This window comes from Sparus aurata, chromosome 19 (genome assembly GCF_900880675.1).
Source record: "Sparus aurata chromosome 19, fSpaAur1.1, whole genome shotgun sequence".
NCBI lineage: Eukaryota > Metazoa > Chordata > Actinopteri > Spariformes > Sparidae > Sparus > Sparus aurata.
The window spans coordinates 28,778,350-28,793,860 of record NC_044205.1 but is presented as its reverse complement, the minus strand read 5'-3'; the positions used below and the strand labels follow the sequence as shown (position 1 = coordinate 28,793,860).

The 15,511-nt window shown below is 40.9% G+C and overlaps 1 protein-coding gene across 1 annotated transcript in view; it reads right to left on the bottom strand.

Moving 5' to 3' along the window:
- Positions 1 to 15,511, bottom strand: part of LOC115569835 (NACHT, LRR and PYD domains-containing protein 14-like) — a gene marked incomplete at both ends in the record, with an annotated part of 71,765 nt that overhangs the window by 45,320 nt on the left and 10,934 nt on the right. Inside the window, 2 exons of the mRNA XM_030398000.1 lie at positions 13,184 to 13,357; positions 15,207 to 15,380. Of these exons, the coding sequence (XP_030253860.1) occupies positions 13,184 to 13,357; positions 15,207 to 15,380 (348 nt within the window). The remainder of the gene's footprint in view (positions 1 to 13,183; positions 13,358 to 15,206; positions 15,381 to 15,511) is intronic.

Genomic DNA, 15,511 nt, shown 5'->3' with positions numbered 1-15,511 from the left:
TGCCTACTCCAGGTGGGGAATGTGTCCTTGCCCCAAGTGAAGGAGTTCAAGTACCTCGGGGTTTTGTTCACGAGTGAGGGGATGATGGGGCGGGAGATTGACAGGAGAGTCGGAGCAGCGGGTGCGGTGTTGCATGCGCTTCACCGCACGGTTGTGACAAAAAGGGAGCTGAGCCGAAAGGCAAAGCTCTCGATCTACCGGTCAATCTTCGTCCCTACCCTCACCTATGGTCATGAGCGATGGGTCATGACCGAAAGAATGAGATCGCGGGTACAAGTGGCCGAAATGGGTTTTCTTCGCAGGGTGGCTGGGGTCTCCCTTAGAGATAGGGTAAGAAGCTCAGCCATCCGGGAGGGACTCGGAGTAGAGCCGCTGCTCCTCTGCGTGGAAAGGAGCCAGTTGAGGTGGTTCGGGCATCTGATGAGGATGCCACCAGGGCCCCTCCTAAGGAGGTGTTCCTGGCACGTCCAACTGGGAGGAGACCTAGGGGTAGACCCAGGACCAGGTGGAGGGATTATATCTCTTCTCTGGCCTGGGAGCGCCTGGGGATTCCCCAGTCAGAGTTAGCCGATGTGGCCGGGGAAAGGGATGTCTGGGGCTCGCTACTGAAGCTGCTGCCCCCGCGACCCGATTTTGGATAAGCGGTTGACAATGGATGGATGGACAATATCTTCCATGTCATGTGACCCAGTGACTCCAAACCAGAAGCAGATTGAATTAGTAAACTGGAGAAATAAGACACACCTCTTTTTATTGTATTTCAGGGCTTCCTCTATTTTACATGAATATTAATATGCACTTGGACAACTGACATCCTTTGTGTTTAGTACTGGATACGAAATGAAATGAAAAAAAATAAATGACTGTAAATTTAAGAAATTGTTTTGTGCTGCCTGAAATGAAAAAAATGAAATCAAATACTGTAAATCATTTTCTTTGTGCTGCCTATTTAAGTGTGAAGTGTTCAATAAATTGATAAATAAATATTTTTTGTCCTCCCAGATATTTTACTTTAGGAGCACATGTGCTCATTGGGAAACATGTAAGCGTAGAGCCCTGCTTAGTACAATATACCCTCCTCTTTCTTCAACAACTGTGTTTGATAAAAAAGGTTTGATGAAGATAAAAACAATCTCAGAGTGAAGATTCTGGGACAGTTTCCATGAGATACTTCCAGCCCTCATCAATGGAGCCTTTTACTTTGCAAAGATAAAGAAGAAATCCTCACTTGTCATTAAAGCAGAACATAAATCCCTCATTTGTGTCATTTATCTATCTGTAAAATACTTTGTGCTCCTCATCCTGACATTCAGTGAAAGTTGTAATTCTTGTGTTTTGAACAGATCATTTGATCCATCTGCAGTAAAAACACTGGGATGACTTTTGTTGGTTTTCATTCATCAGTAATTCTTCCATCGCAGCAAAACACGTTGAATAAGCCATCAAACTCCTGAAGGTTTAACTGAGCAAACTAAAGACTTTGAAGACTAAATTTCTCTGACAGACAAACAATGAATGAACTTGAAGTATCTCACTAGTCAACAATATTTAGGCTATATCCCATGATGCAACACTGCAGTGTGTTCAAAAAGAATATCTGATGTTGACACATAATTGTCTCGTCACTACGTATAATACAAATCACAAAGCTTTAAAACGTAATTTCCAGAAAAAATATTTACTCCTGTATTTTGTGCAGCTACAGTCATATAATGGTAATGATTTAATTGTACAAACTGAAGTTAGTATCAGTTCTCTTACTGTGTGTCTGAGGGTTCTGGTTCAGTACTGAAGACTGGAGGAAGACCTTTGGACCGGTCACTCTTCATAGACGGACAGCTGGAGACTGAAGACTCTTCTTTCCGTCTGTGGTACTGACTTCTGGAAACACCAACATGTTTGTATTTATTTCATGTGAGTCACTCAGTGGCGTGCACAGACATTTTGGGGGGCAGGTGCTCAGTGGAAAAATAAGGGCACTTTATGCGGCATGTAGAACTGACGGCTGCCTTATTATAGCAGTGTGAGATTTAAAAAATAAGCCTACTGCTTCCCTGCTGTAGCTGCCTAGAATAGCATGATTATAGTTTTAGTAATAGCCTATTTTTTAAGGTTGAATATAGCCTATTAATGTAAATACAAAATGCAAGTCTTGTAACATATAAATAACTTGTTGGTACAAAATAATATAATTAGCTAAAATAGCTTAATGCCTAATTTAGTACAGCCAAACCACTTTGTGTAGTTAAAATAAAATGTGGACAGCTTTTAAGATATTTCAGTAAAACTAGAGGAGCAGTTCAACTTTCAAATCTGAGCTTTAAAATGTCCTAAACAGTGAACATGACTCTTGACTCTGACCTTTCCTCTTCATCTTCCTCTTCCTCCTTGCTGTTGGTGGATGCTTTTACCCAGGAGAGCAGAGAGCTGCTCCCCTGGGCTGCCTGGTGTAGCTCCCTCTCTGTTTCCTTTCTTATCCTCTCCTTTCTAGGCATTAGAAAGACTGACAATATGAATAAGACTGTTTGGTTATATTTCAACAAGGCACAGGGCTTCTTTTTCTGCAGGCAATTGGGAATTGCCTGTTTGTCATTTAGCAAATAAATTACTGCAAGTGTTAATTATGTAGCCTAATGTAAACCTACACAATAGCCTACTAAATATTCATCCTAAGTAAGTATACTGATAGATTCACATGCTGTAGGACACCAATGACAAACTCTACCGGTGGTCATCATCACGTCATATCTATTACTGATGTTGGGTAGCGTCTAGCTTGTTAAGCAGGTGAGCAGTCGGCTAATTTATGCCCAGCTGTGTGGCGTTGAGACAGGCTGCTTCACAACAGACACACATACATGCAAGTTATAGCAACTGAGGCTGAGGGGGCAAACAACACACTCGACTAGATTCATGTATGTGTTACCTGGCAGGTGTGCAGGGGAGGAGGTGTGTGTCTGCGCACTGTCTGCTGCTACAACGTGCCTCCGTTTGTGTCCGCTCTGCGCGTTCACGTTCACAGAGGTGTGTGCGGGTGGGGTTGGGGTGGAGGGAATATTAATTGGGGCATTATTATCACACGCTTTTAATCGACGTGCACTTATAGATGAAGAAGAAATTTCTATAGGGCACTTGCTTGGTCCAGAGGGCAAAGGGCAGGTGCTTTAGCACCACCTAGTGTCTAACTGTGCACGCCACTGGTGTCACTGTTAAATTGTCAATACACAGTTCTAAATGCATACATTTCTGATACTGACAGTTCTGTGATTAAACACATGGCAGTCTTCTTACTGTGTGTCTGAGGGTTCTGGTTCCTTACTGAAGTCTGGAGTTAAATCTTTGGACCAGTCACTCTTCAGAGACAGACAGCTGGAGACTGCAGACTCTGCTCCATCCTCCTCTTCCTCCACACAATCACTCATCTTCTGCACTTCAGAAAGCACTGAGGTAAATATGTAGCACATGGAAGGAGAACAACATGAAGACGAGGAAGACAAACAGGTGAAACAAGATGAAGAGGAGGAGGAAGGTGTAAAATGGAGCTGGTGAAGCTGCAGACTCATCACCCAATGTGATGCTCAACAAAAGTGACATTTACAAAGATGGGCCATGTTTATGTGTAATTAAAGGGACGTCCCTCAGTATGATGTCCTGCTCTGTCCACTCAAAACAGAGACTCAACTAACTGCCTGCACACTTTCTCTCTAACTTGTTGGTTGCTTCCTCCATGTTTCATGTACCTGGATCACCTGCTCAGGTTTGTGGTGTGATCACTTTATGAGCTTCTCTCTGTTATTCTTTGCTCAAAAGAATGTAACCTCACTGAATAGTCCTGCAATAAATCACATGTTTTAAGAAGCTTCTAAAATACATGTTGTGATATCTCATTTAAATTGGTGTTTATCAAATACAATGATTGATTATTTTTTGAATCCTTTGCTTTAAATGGGCATGAAAAAAAACTTTGCAATATGATTGGACCTCAGATGTTAGAGGCTCACAGTCTTTACTGTGAAATATGAACACATTCTGTTAATATTTAACAGCAACATGATACTTTTGACCAACATTTATTGTATCTACACTGGAACAACACAATATCTTGACTGCCTGTGCAGTTTGATCCAAGTCTATAAAACAGACATTTGTGCAGTTCATGTTTAACTGAGGTTGAACCTGCTGATAATGATTTACTGTGAAATTACCAAATCATTTTGTCAGCTGAACCTGAAGTGGTGGACAAAATATTGAATATCAAATTAAATCCAGTAAAACAAAACCACTGTGGTCTTCTGGACTTCAGTCAGTCTGAGAGGTAACCAGTAACACTGACAGTGAACTCAGAACATGAGAATCAAACAAGTCTGTTTAAGAGTCTCAACCCAGACTGAGAAGAGAGGATCACATATACACCATATACAGTCAGAAGTTCTGATCCAGATCAGAGACTCTGACCACAGAACAATATTTATGTAGAAATAAAACTCACCCTGTCTCTGACTTCTTTTCCTCGTCCTGCTGCTGTCGACTCAAAATGAACTCTGACTGAACACGTTCAGTTTTATAGTTTTATTGTCCCTGTCCTGTTCTCACCTGCTGTACCTGAACCACCTGGTCAGTGTTGCTCCTCCTCTTGTCATTTCCTGTAAATCACATGTGTACTTTGTTCTGTTCAGGTGTCTCCATGATGACCTCCCTCTGCTTGAACAGCTCAAACTAACACAGATAAACCAAACACAGCAAACTAAGTTCAGATTGCTGTCAGACAATCTTCCCCTGGTCAGCTGAGTTTACCTCCCTTGAACAATGTTTCTGGTTGTAGATCAGCTGAACAAGTATTTGGTAACGTTCAGCTCTTCAACGTGAGCTTTGTCCTGGAACAGCTTCTTCACAGACATGTTGCTGCTGCAGTCGTCTTTGTAACACCACAACAACTTGAGTTAGTCTATCAAGTCTCAGTGTGTCAACAGCAGCCTGACAGCGAGCAGCAAACTGCAGCTGCCAGAGTAACAGAGTAATATTACCACTGTACTCAGATCTGTATTATCAGGTCTTAACTTCAGTAAACGCTGAGTCGAGCTGCTGTCAAGTTAAACCACTCCACTGTTTGACATTTTAATCCATGATGCTGGAAAAAATCATATTTTATGACTCATCATCTGATTGTGAGTCTGCAAAATAAGATTCAGCTCTTCAGCAGATGTGGTGGAGAGTAAAACGTGTTTGTGTGTGTGTGTGTGTGTGTGTGTGTTGTGTATTCAGTTGTGCAGCCTGCTGTGTATTTAAAGTGTGTTCACAGCAACAGTCACTGTGAGAATGAACCACAGTTACAGCTGGATGGTTCAGCACAGAATGATCCAACAGGAGGTTTGAGGTGGTTCTTTATTCGTCCATCTCAGCAAACAGCACAGAGTCCTCAGTACAACCACACCAGGTTGTTAAAATGGAGCCTGTTTATAGGGAGTCACAGCTGATGACCCTGGAAGATTCCATCCACCGGGATCCACTGCCTACCAACATGTTTAACACACCAGTTTTATTCCTATATTTACACCACATCATCTGTAACCTGTATACACACACCCCCATTTACATCCACTAACAAAGAAAATACACCCATCCAAATCATATTACATCTGCTAAACTACAATACACACATCTCAGAGTACTTTCTCCAACACTGGCTGAAACAGAAGACAGATGTAGAAATATAATAAAGGTGGAAATCAGATATCTGAGGCGGTGACTGCTTCCACCTGCAGAGGGCGCTGCAGTACAACGTTTGTCACATTCATCAGTGATGAAGCTGAACATCACTCAACTCTTCTTCTTTAACCTCCTGCTCAACAGATAGTGAATGTTGCAGCTTTATTTATTATCATCATTTCTAAGAATGAGTTTGTAAGTTTTAATGCATCACTGAGCAGATGGAGGATTAAAGTTTGTAAAAAGCAAAACAAATCACAGACCGTCGACTAAATATATTGAATTTATCAGAACTGAAGCTGCTGATGCTTAAAGGTGTGATTTTCTAATTAGAATAAGTAATAAATGAGAGTGTTTGGTGAGTAAAGCTACAAAGTGCAGCACTAGTGAAGGAAAAGGTAAAGAAAGAAGACTTCCATGTGTGACAGCAGCTTTAACGTGAAGTTTAGATTGAAGTTTTGTCTCTTTCATGCAACAAAGGAACTTCTGTTTCTGCTGATTCTGGTGACGAGAGATGACGGAGGTGAAACACAGTAAACTTTGTCTTCATGGTCTCAATAATTCGACGTATCTGATGCGTCTGACGGTCGTTTGCTTCTCATGTCGCCTCGTACAGAGACATCAGCATCAGATGGAGACTGTTTTATGCTTTTATTTGCAGATGATACAGGACAGAGTTCAATCAAGTCATTCAAACAGAAGTTTCTACAGGACAGTGATGCAGACTTCCTCTACGTAACTATTGGTAGTCATTGACACGTGTGAATCACTTTCTGTAAGGAGACATGAACAATCAGACCCTCACAGCTCTTTGGTTGCCTGTGAAGGATTGTTGAAGTTGTTTCGTGTTACTGGACCTGATTTCTCTGTGGATTCGTCTCACAGCGTCTCTCCGCTCTGCTAACAGAGAGCAGCGGCAGCAAACGTTCATTTAGAAACGGAGTCAGCGAATAGAAACCAAGAACCACCGAGTTCCAAAACAACCACGAGTGACCCAACAAAAGTGGAGTCCAGTTCCAAGCAGAAGTTACTGCACACAAGTATTAATGACAGCCACACATCACAACACGACCGACACAAAACCACGCTGCTGTTTAAAGCAGAAAACCAAGGAAACAAACTTTAGCTGCTTCACCGAAAACCAGGAATCTAGTCGGCTGTAAAACACTGAAGCGTGGGTCCACTCAGGATCACCAGCAAAAATAATAAAGTGGTAAATTGTTGAAGTTTCCCGGCAGCGATCTGGTCAGTGTGCTCAGTCAGAAATACAACTAACATGCAGCAACAACAAGTTAACAACAGAGACGACACCACATTTAACTGCAGGCCACTAACACAGAGACAAACTGAACCTCCTCATGGACCTTCAGATCCCGGACGAGCCCCCAGCTGTTACTGGGCCTGAGGGAAACCAACCCTGGTCCAACATGAACATGAGACTCCTCTTCCTGTCCCCCGAGCAGCAGCAGCAGCAGCAGCAGCAGCAGAGACGTGTTTTAAAATGCTTTGATTCAAAAACACATTTCTGCACACAATCAAACATGCTGGCAGTCTGACGGAGGAGAGAAAACCTGCAGGTATCATCCTGTTTGTACTGCTGCTTAAATTGAGGAAAATCCAAACCAGGTCTGGTGTGTAGATGATTTTTCCATCTGTGTATCAGAAAGTTAAACAGATGAAATCTCTTCATATATGAATGTGTTGTATTTGACAGTTGTCATCACACTGACTGATGTTGAACACTAGGGGGAGACTCTGCTGCTCCTCATGCTGTGGACTCACTGCAGCCAGCAGAGGACCAGTTTTATTGCTTTAATGACACTTTACATTTCTTACATGTGTCTCAGTGCAAAGACAGTTTTCAAATGACAAAATTATATCTTGAAATTAGCTTTTAATGATCATTAACTTCTCTGGAGACACAAGTTTCAGGTTTTTATAATATATTAATATCATGTTGGGATAATAAAAAGTGTGTTTTACAGTCAGTCAACCTTCTTTTCTTTCAGCTGCTTTTCATTCTGATCTTAAAGGTCCAGTGAGCAGGATTTAGGAGGATCTATAACCAGAAATGTAAATATTCATATTTATGTTTTTATTATTAAATAATCATCTTAAACTAAACTAAACTGAGAGGCTGATCAGACCTGCTCTCAACATCCGTCCTGAGTGATGTGACACCGATCAGAACACATTCAGAGAAGAAGAAGAAGAAGAAGAAGAAGAAAAAGAAACATCAACAGGCAGAGTTCTCTCACTGTGATGAAACTGACATGTTTGCTCTCACAAACACTGTTTCACCACAACATCACCAGACTCCATTAACAAATGTGGTGATTTTAAGAATTGTTGAGTTAAAACAAACTTTATAACGTAGTGAAACTGTGTCTGTGACAGATTCTGAATTATTGTCTCCTCCTTGTAAATTCAGCATTACATTTGATACATAAAGCCAACGATTAACCACAATTTCACCAGACTCCCTTAACAAATCAGCTAATTTAAGGAGTTGTTGTGTAGCGTAAAGCTTTATAAACATTATGAAACTGTGTGTGTGACAGATTGTAACTCATTGTGTCCTTGTTGTAAATTCAGCATTAAATCTTTCAGCTGAAGTTGTTTGTCTCCTTGTAAAAAGTGTCAGTTTGTGGCAGCATGTCTGTACCAGCCTGTCTGCTTCTGTGTCTAAAGTGCTAAAGTCTTACCTGCCAACATTGATCAGCTGTTTGAACACACTGTTTACACTGATTTCACCATTTACACTCCATTTATGAAAGAAGAAACATGTTATTGATCTAAACATGTCACATGTTACAAAGACACTAAACAGTAACAATATAGGCTACTTCTTTGTCCCCGTGGAGAAAGTCCCCAGACTCCCTTAACAAATGTGTCAGTTTAGTGAGTTGTTGAGTTGGAGACACTTTATAAACTCTGTGAAACTCTGTCTCTGACTCATTCTGCATTATTTGGACCTTCTTGTTCATTCAGCAAATGTTCTACATGAACTTCTTTCTGTCTTTCAGTAGAAACATGGAGTCTGTGTGTGAGACTGTGATCAGCAGACGAGCTGTGTGGAGACATTTGATGTTACTTTGGTTGTTTTTTACATTTTAAATCAGTTCCTCATTTGCTGCAGTTCTTTCATATTTTACTGTGAAGCTCCAGAAATGTTTTGTGGTCTGTGAGACTTCACCTGACAGGAGGGAGGAGCCTGAGACACACACAGCTGTACAGGTGATCAGCACGTGTGTGTGTGTGTGTGTGTGTGTGTGTGTAGATGTGCATGTTTAAAATGTGTATCCTTCATTAAAGTGTGTCTCCACTCTGGTGTGTGTGTGTGTGTGTGTGTGTGTGTGTGTGTGCGGGGATGAACTCTGACCAAATCATTTCTGATACTTTGGAGATTTTATTGATTCATTTTAGGACAAAGACTTTCTTCAGTTTGATTTATTTTCAATTGTTCCTGTTACCAACAAATAAATGTTGTTATAGAAAAGAATCCAGAAGCTGATGAAAATGATCAGAAATAAAACCTGAATCCAGAGAAGTGATTCAACAAACGGACGTCGTTTAAACAAGCAGAACATTTATGATAATATAGATGGAGGCGATTTACATCACATGAGATTTGAATAGTGGGATTAAATATAAAACATTCATTATATATTTCTTAATCACTGATAATGACACTCAGGGTAACAGTTAGTACATGTTTCTTACTTCACGTCTAAAGGAAGTGAAAATGTTCTGATGTTCAGTGTGTGAGCAAAGTTTAAGACTGAACTGACTTTACAACTAAATCTACAGATATTACAGCAAATAAAAGCAACTCTGATCAATATGTCTTTTTTTAACAACGGATCAAATGACCATGTGAAAGTTAAAGTTTGTTTAAGGCGACAGATTCACAATGATGACCAGACTCTTTGGATTCTTTAGGTCACTTTGTGCCTCAACAGTCTGGTCGGATCCACTCGACAAAGAAGACTTTAAAGCTGTCAGATACAGAACCTGCTCTGATAACAAACATACTTGGGTTTGGAGTCAGAACCGTGTTTCAGTTTGGAGACTTCAGTGAAGTTCTGATTAAATACAAACTTCTTTTCTTCTTTCAAACTATTTTCTGTTCAGTTCTGAGAGAATCTGGTGTTGGTGGTCAGAACCAGAACTGCTTTTTCACATCAACTTCTAAAATATAATGTGGAAATAAACTGCAATTCACCATCGTTCCACATGGTGGAGCTGCAACTGACAGCAAAAACAAATATCCAATGAAATATGTTGATCTACAAGTTTGTTGACAAACAGTTGTTGAGGCTTTTAGTGTTCAGAATATGTGAGAGAATAAAAGAATAAAGGTCCAGGTGGAGATCCAGGTCCAGGTGGAGGTCTAGGTGGAGGAGGAGTCTGAGTGTGGAGCAGAAGGAGTGGAGGAGTGTCAGTGTGTCTGCAGAGACTGTGTAGAAGGACAGAGCAGCAGCAGAGCAGTCCAGATACACTGATGATACTCTGTCACATCCAGAGGAACACAGGGATGATGCTGGACTGGACATTGTGTGTGACAGTGGAGCTGATCTCAGAGCAGTTCACACTGCAGCACTGACAGTCATCTCCACTTGTTGTGATTGGTCCGTCAGTCACTGCTGGATGAAGCTCTCCTCTCCACTCCACCTCCCAGTAACACGGCCCAGTCAGAGCCTCTCCACCCACCAGCTGATGGTGCTGCTTCAACCTCTCTGGATCATCAGGACACAGCTGATCCTCTCAACACCTCCACCTTTCTCATCACTATGACAGAGATCACCATCTGATGAGAGAAGCAGAGAGACAGCAGAAGTGATAAATGAGTGTTTCCAGAGACTCCCTCCATCAGCTGTCAGTCAGTGACATAAAGACCAGCAGGACTTCAGTCCTGTTCAGACCACAAGTGGAGCGGCTGTGTAGCGTAGCCAGCTTCCTTTCAGCTTCATGTTAACGTGTTGGAGTGAAGCTCACAGACCTGCAGACACTTTGGACATCAAGTCTGTTTACTCTGCAGGTTTCACTGAAGGACACAGTGGAAATAAACTGCTGACAGTCCCTGAACGCATCATTACTGCAGGAACACAGATACTCACAGCTCACTTTAATGATGATTTACTGCTGTTAAAAACCAGAGTCTCACTCACATTTAAATATTTCATCTACTTTGGAAACATTACATGACAAATATGTAAATATGGAGTCTGTTATAAAATATTTGGACAAATCAAATGACACATGGGCAGATATAAATATAACGTTAAAGGTCCTACATTGAACAGTAAAACATCAGCTGTGGTTTCTGGACTTTAGCAGAGGTTCTGGTCTGTATACAGAGCACATGGTTACTAAATGTAATGATGGTTCTCTGAAATAAGAGCCTTCAGTCAGACTGATCTGAGAGCTGTGACAAAGATGAACTGATGAGTTCTTCAGTGTTGAAATGAGAGAACAAACACTTTGAGATCAGATTTGATGCTCCGACAGTTTGATGAATGAGGACACTGTCTCTATACATCCTGTGATGCTGTCAGCAGAGCCGTATCTTGCTATATGCGGACTATGCGGGTGCAGAGGGCCCCCGTGCTACCAGGGGGCCCCTCAAGTTGCAGGTTCATTCTCAATATCTGAGGAGTGACCCGACGGAAAAGGTGTGAAAAGTACCTGGCAACTGGCTCGTCTGATTGGTCAGATCTGCTCTCTACCGATTGGTCCGATCTGGTGTCTATTGCGCCCTGTTGCTATGACGACCAGTATTACTAAGCGAGGAGAGGCGAGGCGAGTTGTGCTGAGCTGCCTGTACCGGTCATTTACGGCATGTTGTCAAAACGAAAGTATTCATCTAATTCAGAAAAAACAAGAAACTAGATGAAGAAAAACACTCCCAAGATGAAGGTAAGGTTTGTTTTCATGATGTTGGGTGGAGGGGCTAGCTTAATGAATGTTTAGCTAGCTTAAGTGCTTCCTTTAGGAACGGGCTGATTACAGCAGGTCCAATTTGTTGGCATTACATTTGTGAGGGAGGGTGTGTTGTTAGGCAGAAGTCTGTCATGTCTGCTGGATCCTCGTCGGGTGGAGCTGCTGCTCCGTCATAAACCTCCTGTTCAATATTTGCCACGTAACATTACTTCAGAATTATTTTTATGATTAATTTATCAGTTCTTGTGTTCTCAGTTCATAGTTCTCTAATGTGAAGTGTGCTAAACACACATATACATATCAGGCCTATTGTGGATTATTATGGACTATTGTGGCAGTGGATTATTGCTCTGACTGGATTATTGTTAACTCCACTGAGTTAGTTGTGTCTTTCTTTACCACATTTATTACAATATTTATTGTGACGATATCATTTGGACAAATTTGGCTACATTCCTACAGTTTAGTTATGTTTTTGATGTATTACTTTGTTTTATTTAAAAGAATCATAATCATAAAGTAAACTATACTATATATGACCGTTAGTTCTGCCCACAGAATATAAGTTAAGACCAGATCATCAGTTAGACACAAGTAGTCCACTTTGTACCACCTGTGAAATATACACACAAATATTCCTTCAGTATCACAAAGTGCTCATCAGTCATTTATCTTCATTTGTAACTCTAACAAGTACAATGTGTTTAAAACTGCTTAAGAGTGACAACTTTGAAATTGGGTGCTTTAAAATGACACTGTGCTGAATACTACAATGTTTAATATAAAATCAGATTATGAATTTCTGCATTAGTATAACATAACTCAGTTATATGGTCTGAATATTTGCTGAGGATCTATTTTGCTTGGTAACTTGAGGAGTTTTGTCTTTGCAGGAGCAATTCTGAAATAATATGGAGCCGCGGACCAGGAAGCAGCGCGGCCGCCTTCAGCACCACCGGACCAGGATGTTTAAGTTTAAAAATGTTTTACAATTTAAAATAAATATTTTTGGGGAGCACTGCACCAGTTTCATGTATTGACCTATAGAGGATCCCCATTGTTTACTTTGTATTATCATGTTCTATCAGTTCAACTTGCTTGGTTGGGTCAATTTAAGATGTTTTATTTTAATTTGAGAGGTTTTCACGACTCTAACCTGTTTTCCTCTTAAAATGTAATAGATTGTTGCATCTTTGTGGATCACCTAAAAGGGTTAGGAATCTATCCATCATAGTTTGACAAAATAGAGGCCCCCAAACAGCATCTTGCATAGGGCCCGCAAAAAGACAGAAACGGACCTGCTGTCAGCTGTGATCAGCTTTATTTCCTGTAGACATGAACACAACAACAACAGTCGTCTTCACATCAACTCAAACACACCATCACAACAAGCTTCTGGCTCGTCTGATTGGCTGACTGTTCTCCTCTCACAGCTTCACTGAGGAAAGCAGGAAATACTGGATCTTTACTTTGATACTGTGTTTAGTACAATACTGCTGAAACCAGCATGAACTGACTCCAACCCTCTACTGACCTCAGAGTCTCCAGTCTACAGTCTGGACTCTCCTTCAGATCACACAGCAGCTTCATGTCTGAATCCTGCAGGTTGTTGTAACTCAGCTCCAGCTCTCTCAGATGGGAGGGGTTGGACTTCAGAGCTGAGGCCAGAGAAGCACAGCTGATCTCTGACAAACTGCAGCCAAACAATCTGAATAAAGAATAAATGATGTAAGTTTAGAAGACAAAGTTCCTGTTTCAAAAAACATTAAGGGCCCAGTCTATACAGTCTAAAGCACGTGGTTTAAAGTGCATCGCTATACTGAATTTAGGTCCTCCAGGAGGAGGAGGAGGAAGAGGATGAGGAGCAGTAGGAAGAGGGGCAGGAGGAGGAGGAGCACAAGGAGGAGGAGGAGGAAGAGGATGAGGAGCAGTAGGAAGAGGAGCAGGAGGAGCACTGCTGCGTCTTTCTGTGTGTGCAGATCTCAGTGTGTGGATCAGGTGTGACGGGTCATAAAGGGTATTGTAAGTGGCCACCAGGTGTCTTTGTACCTGTGTTATTTCTATACATCTTCCGGGTCTCTTCATGCGCCCTGGAAACAGTATGAGGGTCATTGGTGTCGTCACACGCTACTTTTGTCACACAAAGCACGCCAAGCTTTGCCATGATTAGCCACCAGGTTTTGTAGTAATGGAAAGGAATGAAGGAATTTGGTATGTAAACTAAGTATGTTCAGTCATGATGCTATTGTTTATGTAAGCAGGACTTTAACTGCAGCGTTTGTTTACTGCCAGAAGAGATACGAGTCGGAGCTGGTACGAGCTGGAGTGCAACGTTTACATCCTTGGTAGGTTAACTGAGGTAAATGCTTGGTGTGTTTTGTATGTGAATGAATGAACAATGAATTGCGGTGTTAAATTGTATGAATGTGGAAGAGGAGCGGGAGTGTAACTTGAACTCGTTGCGCAGTATATTTTTGTGTGAGCAATTTTTTGTTTTTAATGAAACCGCTCGTGTGTGTTTTTAGTTCCACGGTGCCAGAAGATAAACAAAAAGATTGCACCAGCCGAGCTCCAGCCTATTCGTTACTGAATGCAAGGGACCGTAACAGGTATCATCCTGATCAATAACGGTGGGATGAGGGAGAAATACATCCTTAATGAGGAAAATATTAGTGACATCACCTGCAGTGATCCTCCAGCAGCAGAAACTATGTGAATGTGTGTCTATGTGTATCTCAACATTAGCATGTGTGCGAGGAACAGATGATAAACTTTATTGATTATTTAAAACTCCTGACTCGTTTCCTTTGGAGAGTTTATAACTACAGATAGAGTCCTCAGTGATTAATAATGTGTTCAGAGCTGAAGAAGGTTTAGAATTTAGAAGTTTAGAAAATGGAAAACTCTGCAGCTCCACCAGTGGCTCCATCTATACAACCTCATGTTGTGCAGCCAAACACAAATAAAACCCACAGAAACTGATTTAAGATTCAACTCAAGATCACAAAGTTTATAAAGATGCAAATATGTCAGGATGAATTTGGGGACATGTGAACAAAAAACATCTACAATATTAATTTTAGGAATAGTTGAGTCATAAAATAAAACCATCGTCAGTTTAAACTATTCAGTCAGTTTAAGATTCATGAAAAATGTTTAGAAAATAAGATCATGAATATCTTTTATTGTTCAATAGATGAATAGAAATGTAGTTGTTTTAGAAAACAAATTGAAATTTGAGATGAAAATCAAGAGTTGAAGATGTTCAGGATGAATTGTCTAGTATATGTTTAAATGTGCAGCTCAACATTAAACAACCACAGTTAAACCACAGAAGAAGAAAACAGACTTTAGCATTAAGATACTCAGTGAGGATCAGTATAACATCAGCCTTATGTCTGCAGTTTAGTGGCAGAACAACTTTCACATCATATTAATCTGAGCAATAAATAAGAAATTGAGGAAATGTAACAAGTGTTGGATGTGTGAATATGAATTAGGTTCATTTGTTATAGAAACTTTCAGATCCACAATAATAACAGAGTCAGTGAACTGACCTCAGAGTCTCCAGTCTACAGTTTGGACTCTGTAGAAAATCACAAAGCAGCTTCACTCCTGAATCCTGCAGCTTGTTGCCAGTCAGGTTCAGCTCTCTCAGATGGGAGGGGTTGGACTTCAGAGCTGAGGCCAGAGAAACACAGCTGATCTCTGACAAACTGCAGCTCCACAATCTGAATAAAGAATAAATGATGGAGATAAAAATCACTTTATAATCCAATGTGTGTAAATCAAATGTTAGTTTAGAGGATCTTCTGTTAACAGATTAAATCATAAACATTCATTTACTTTAACAACTAACAGG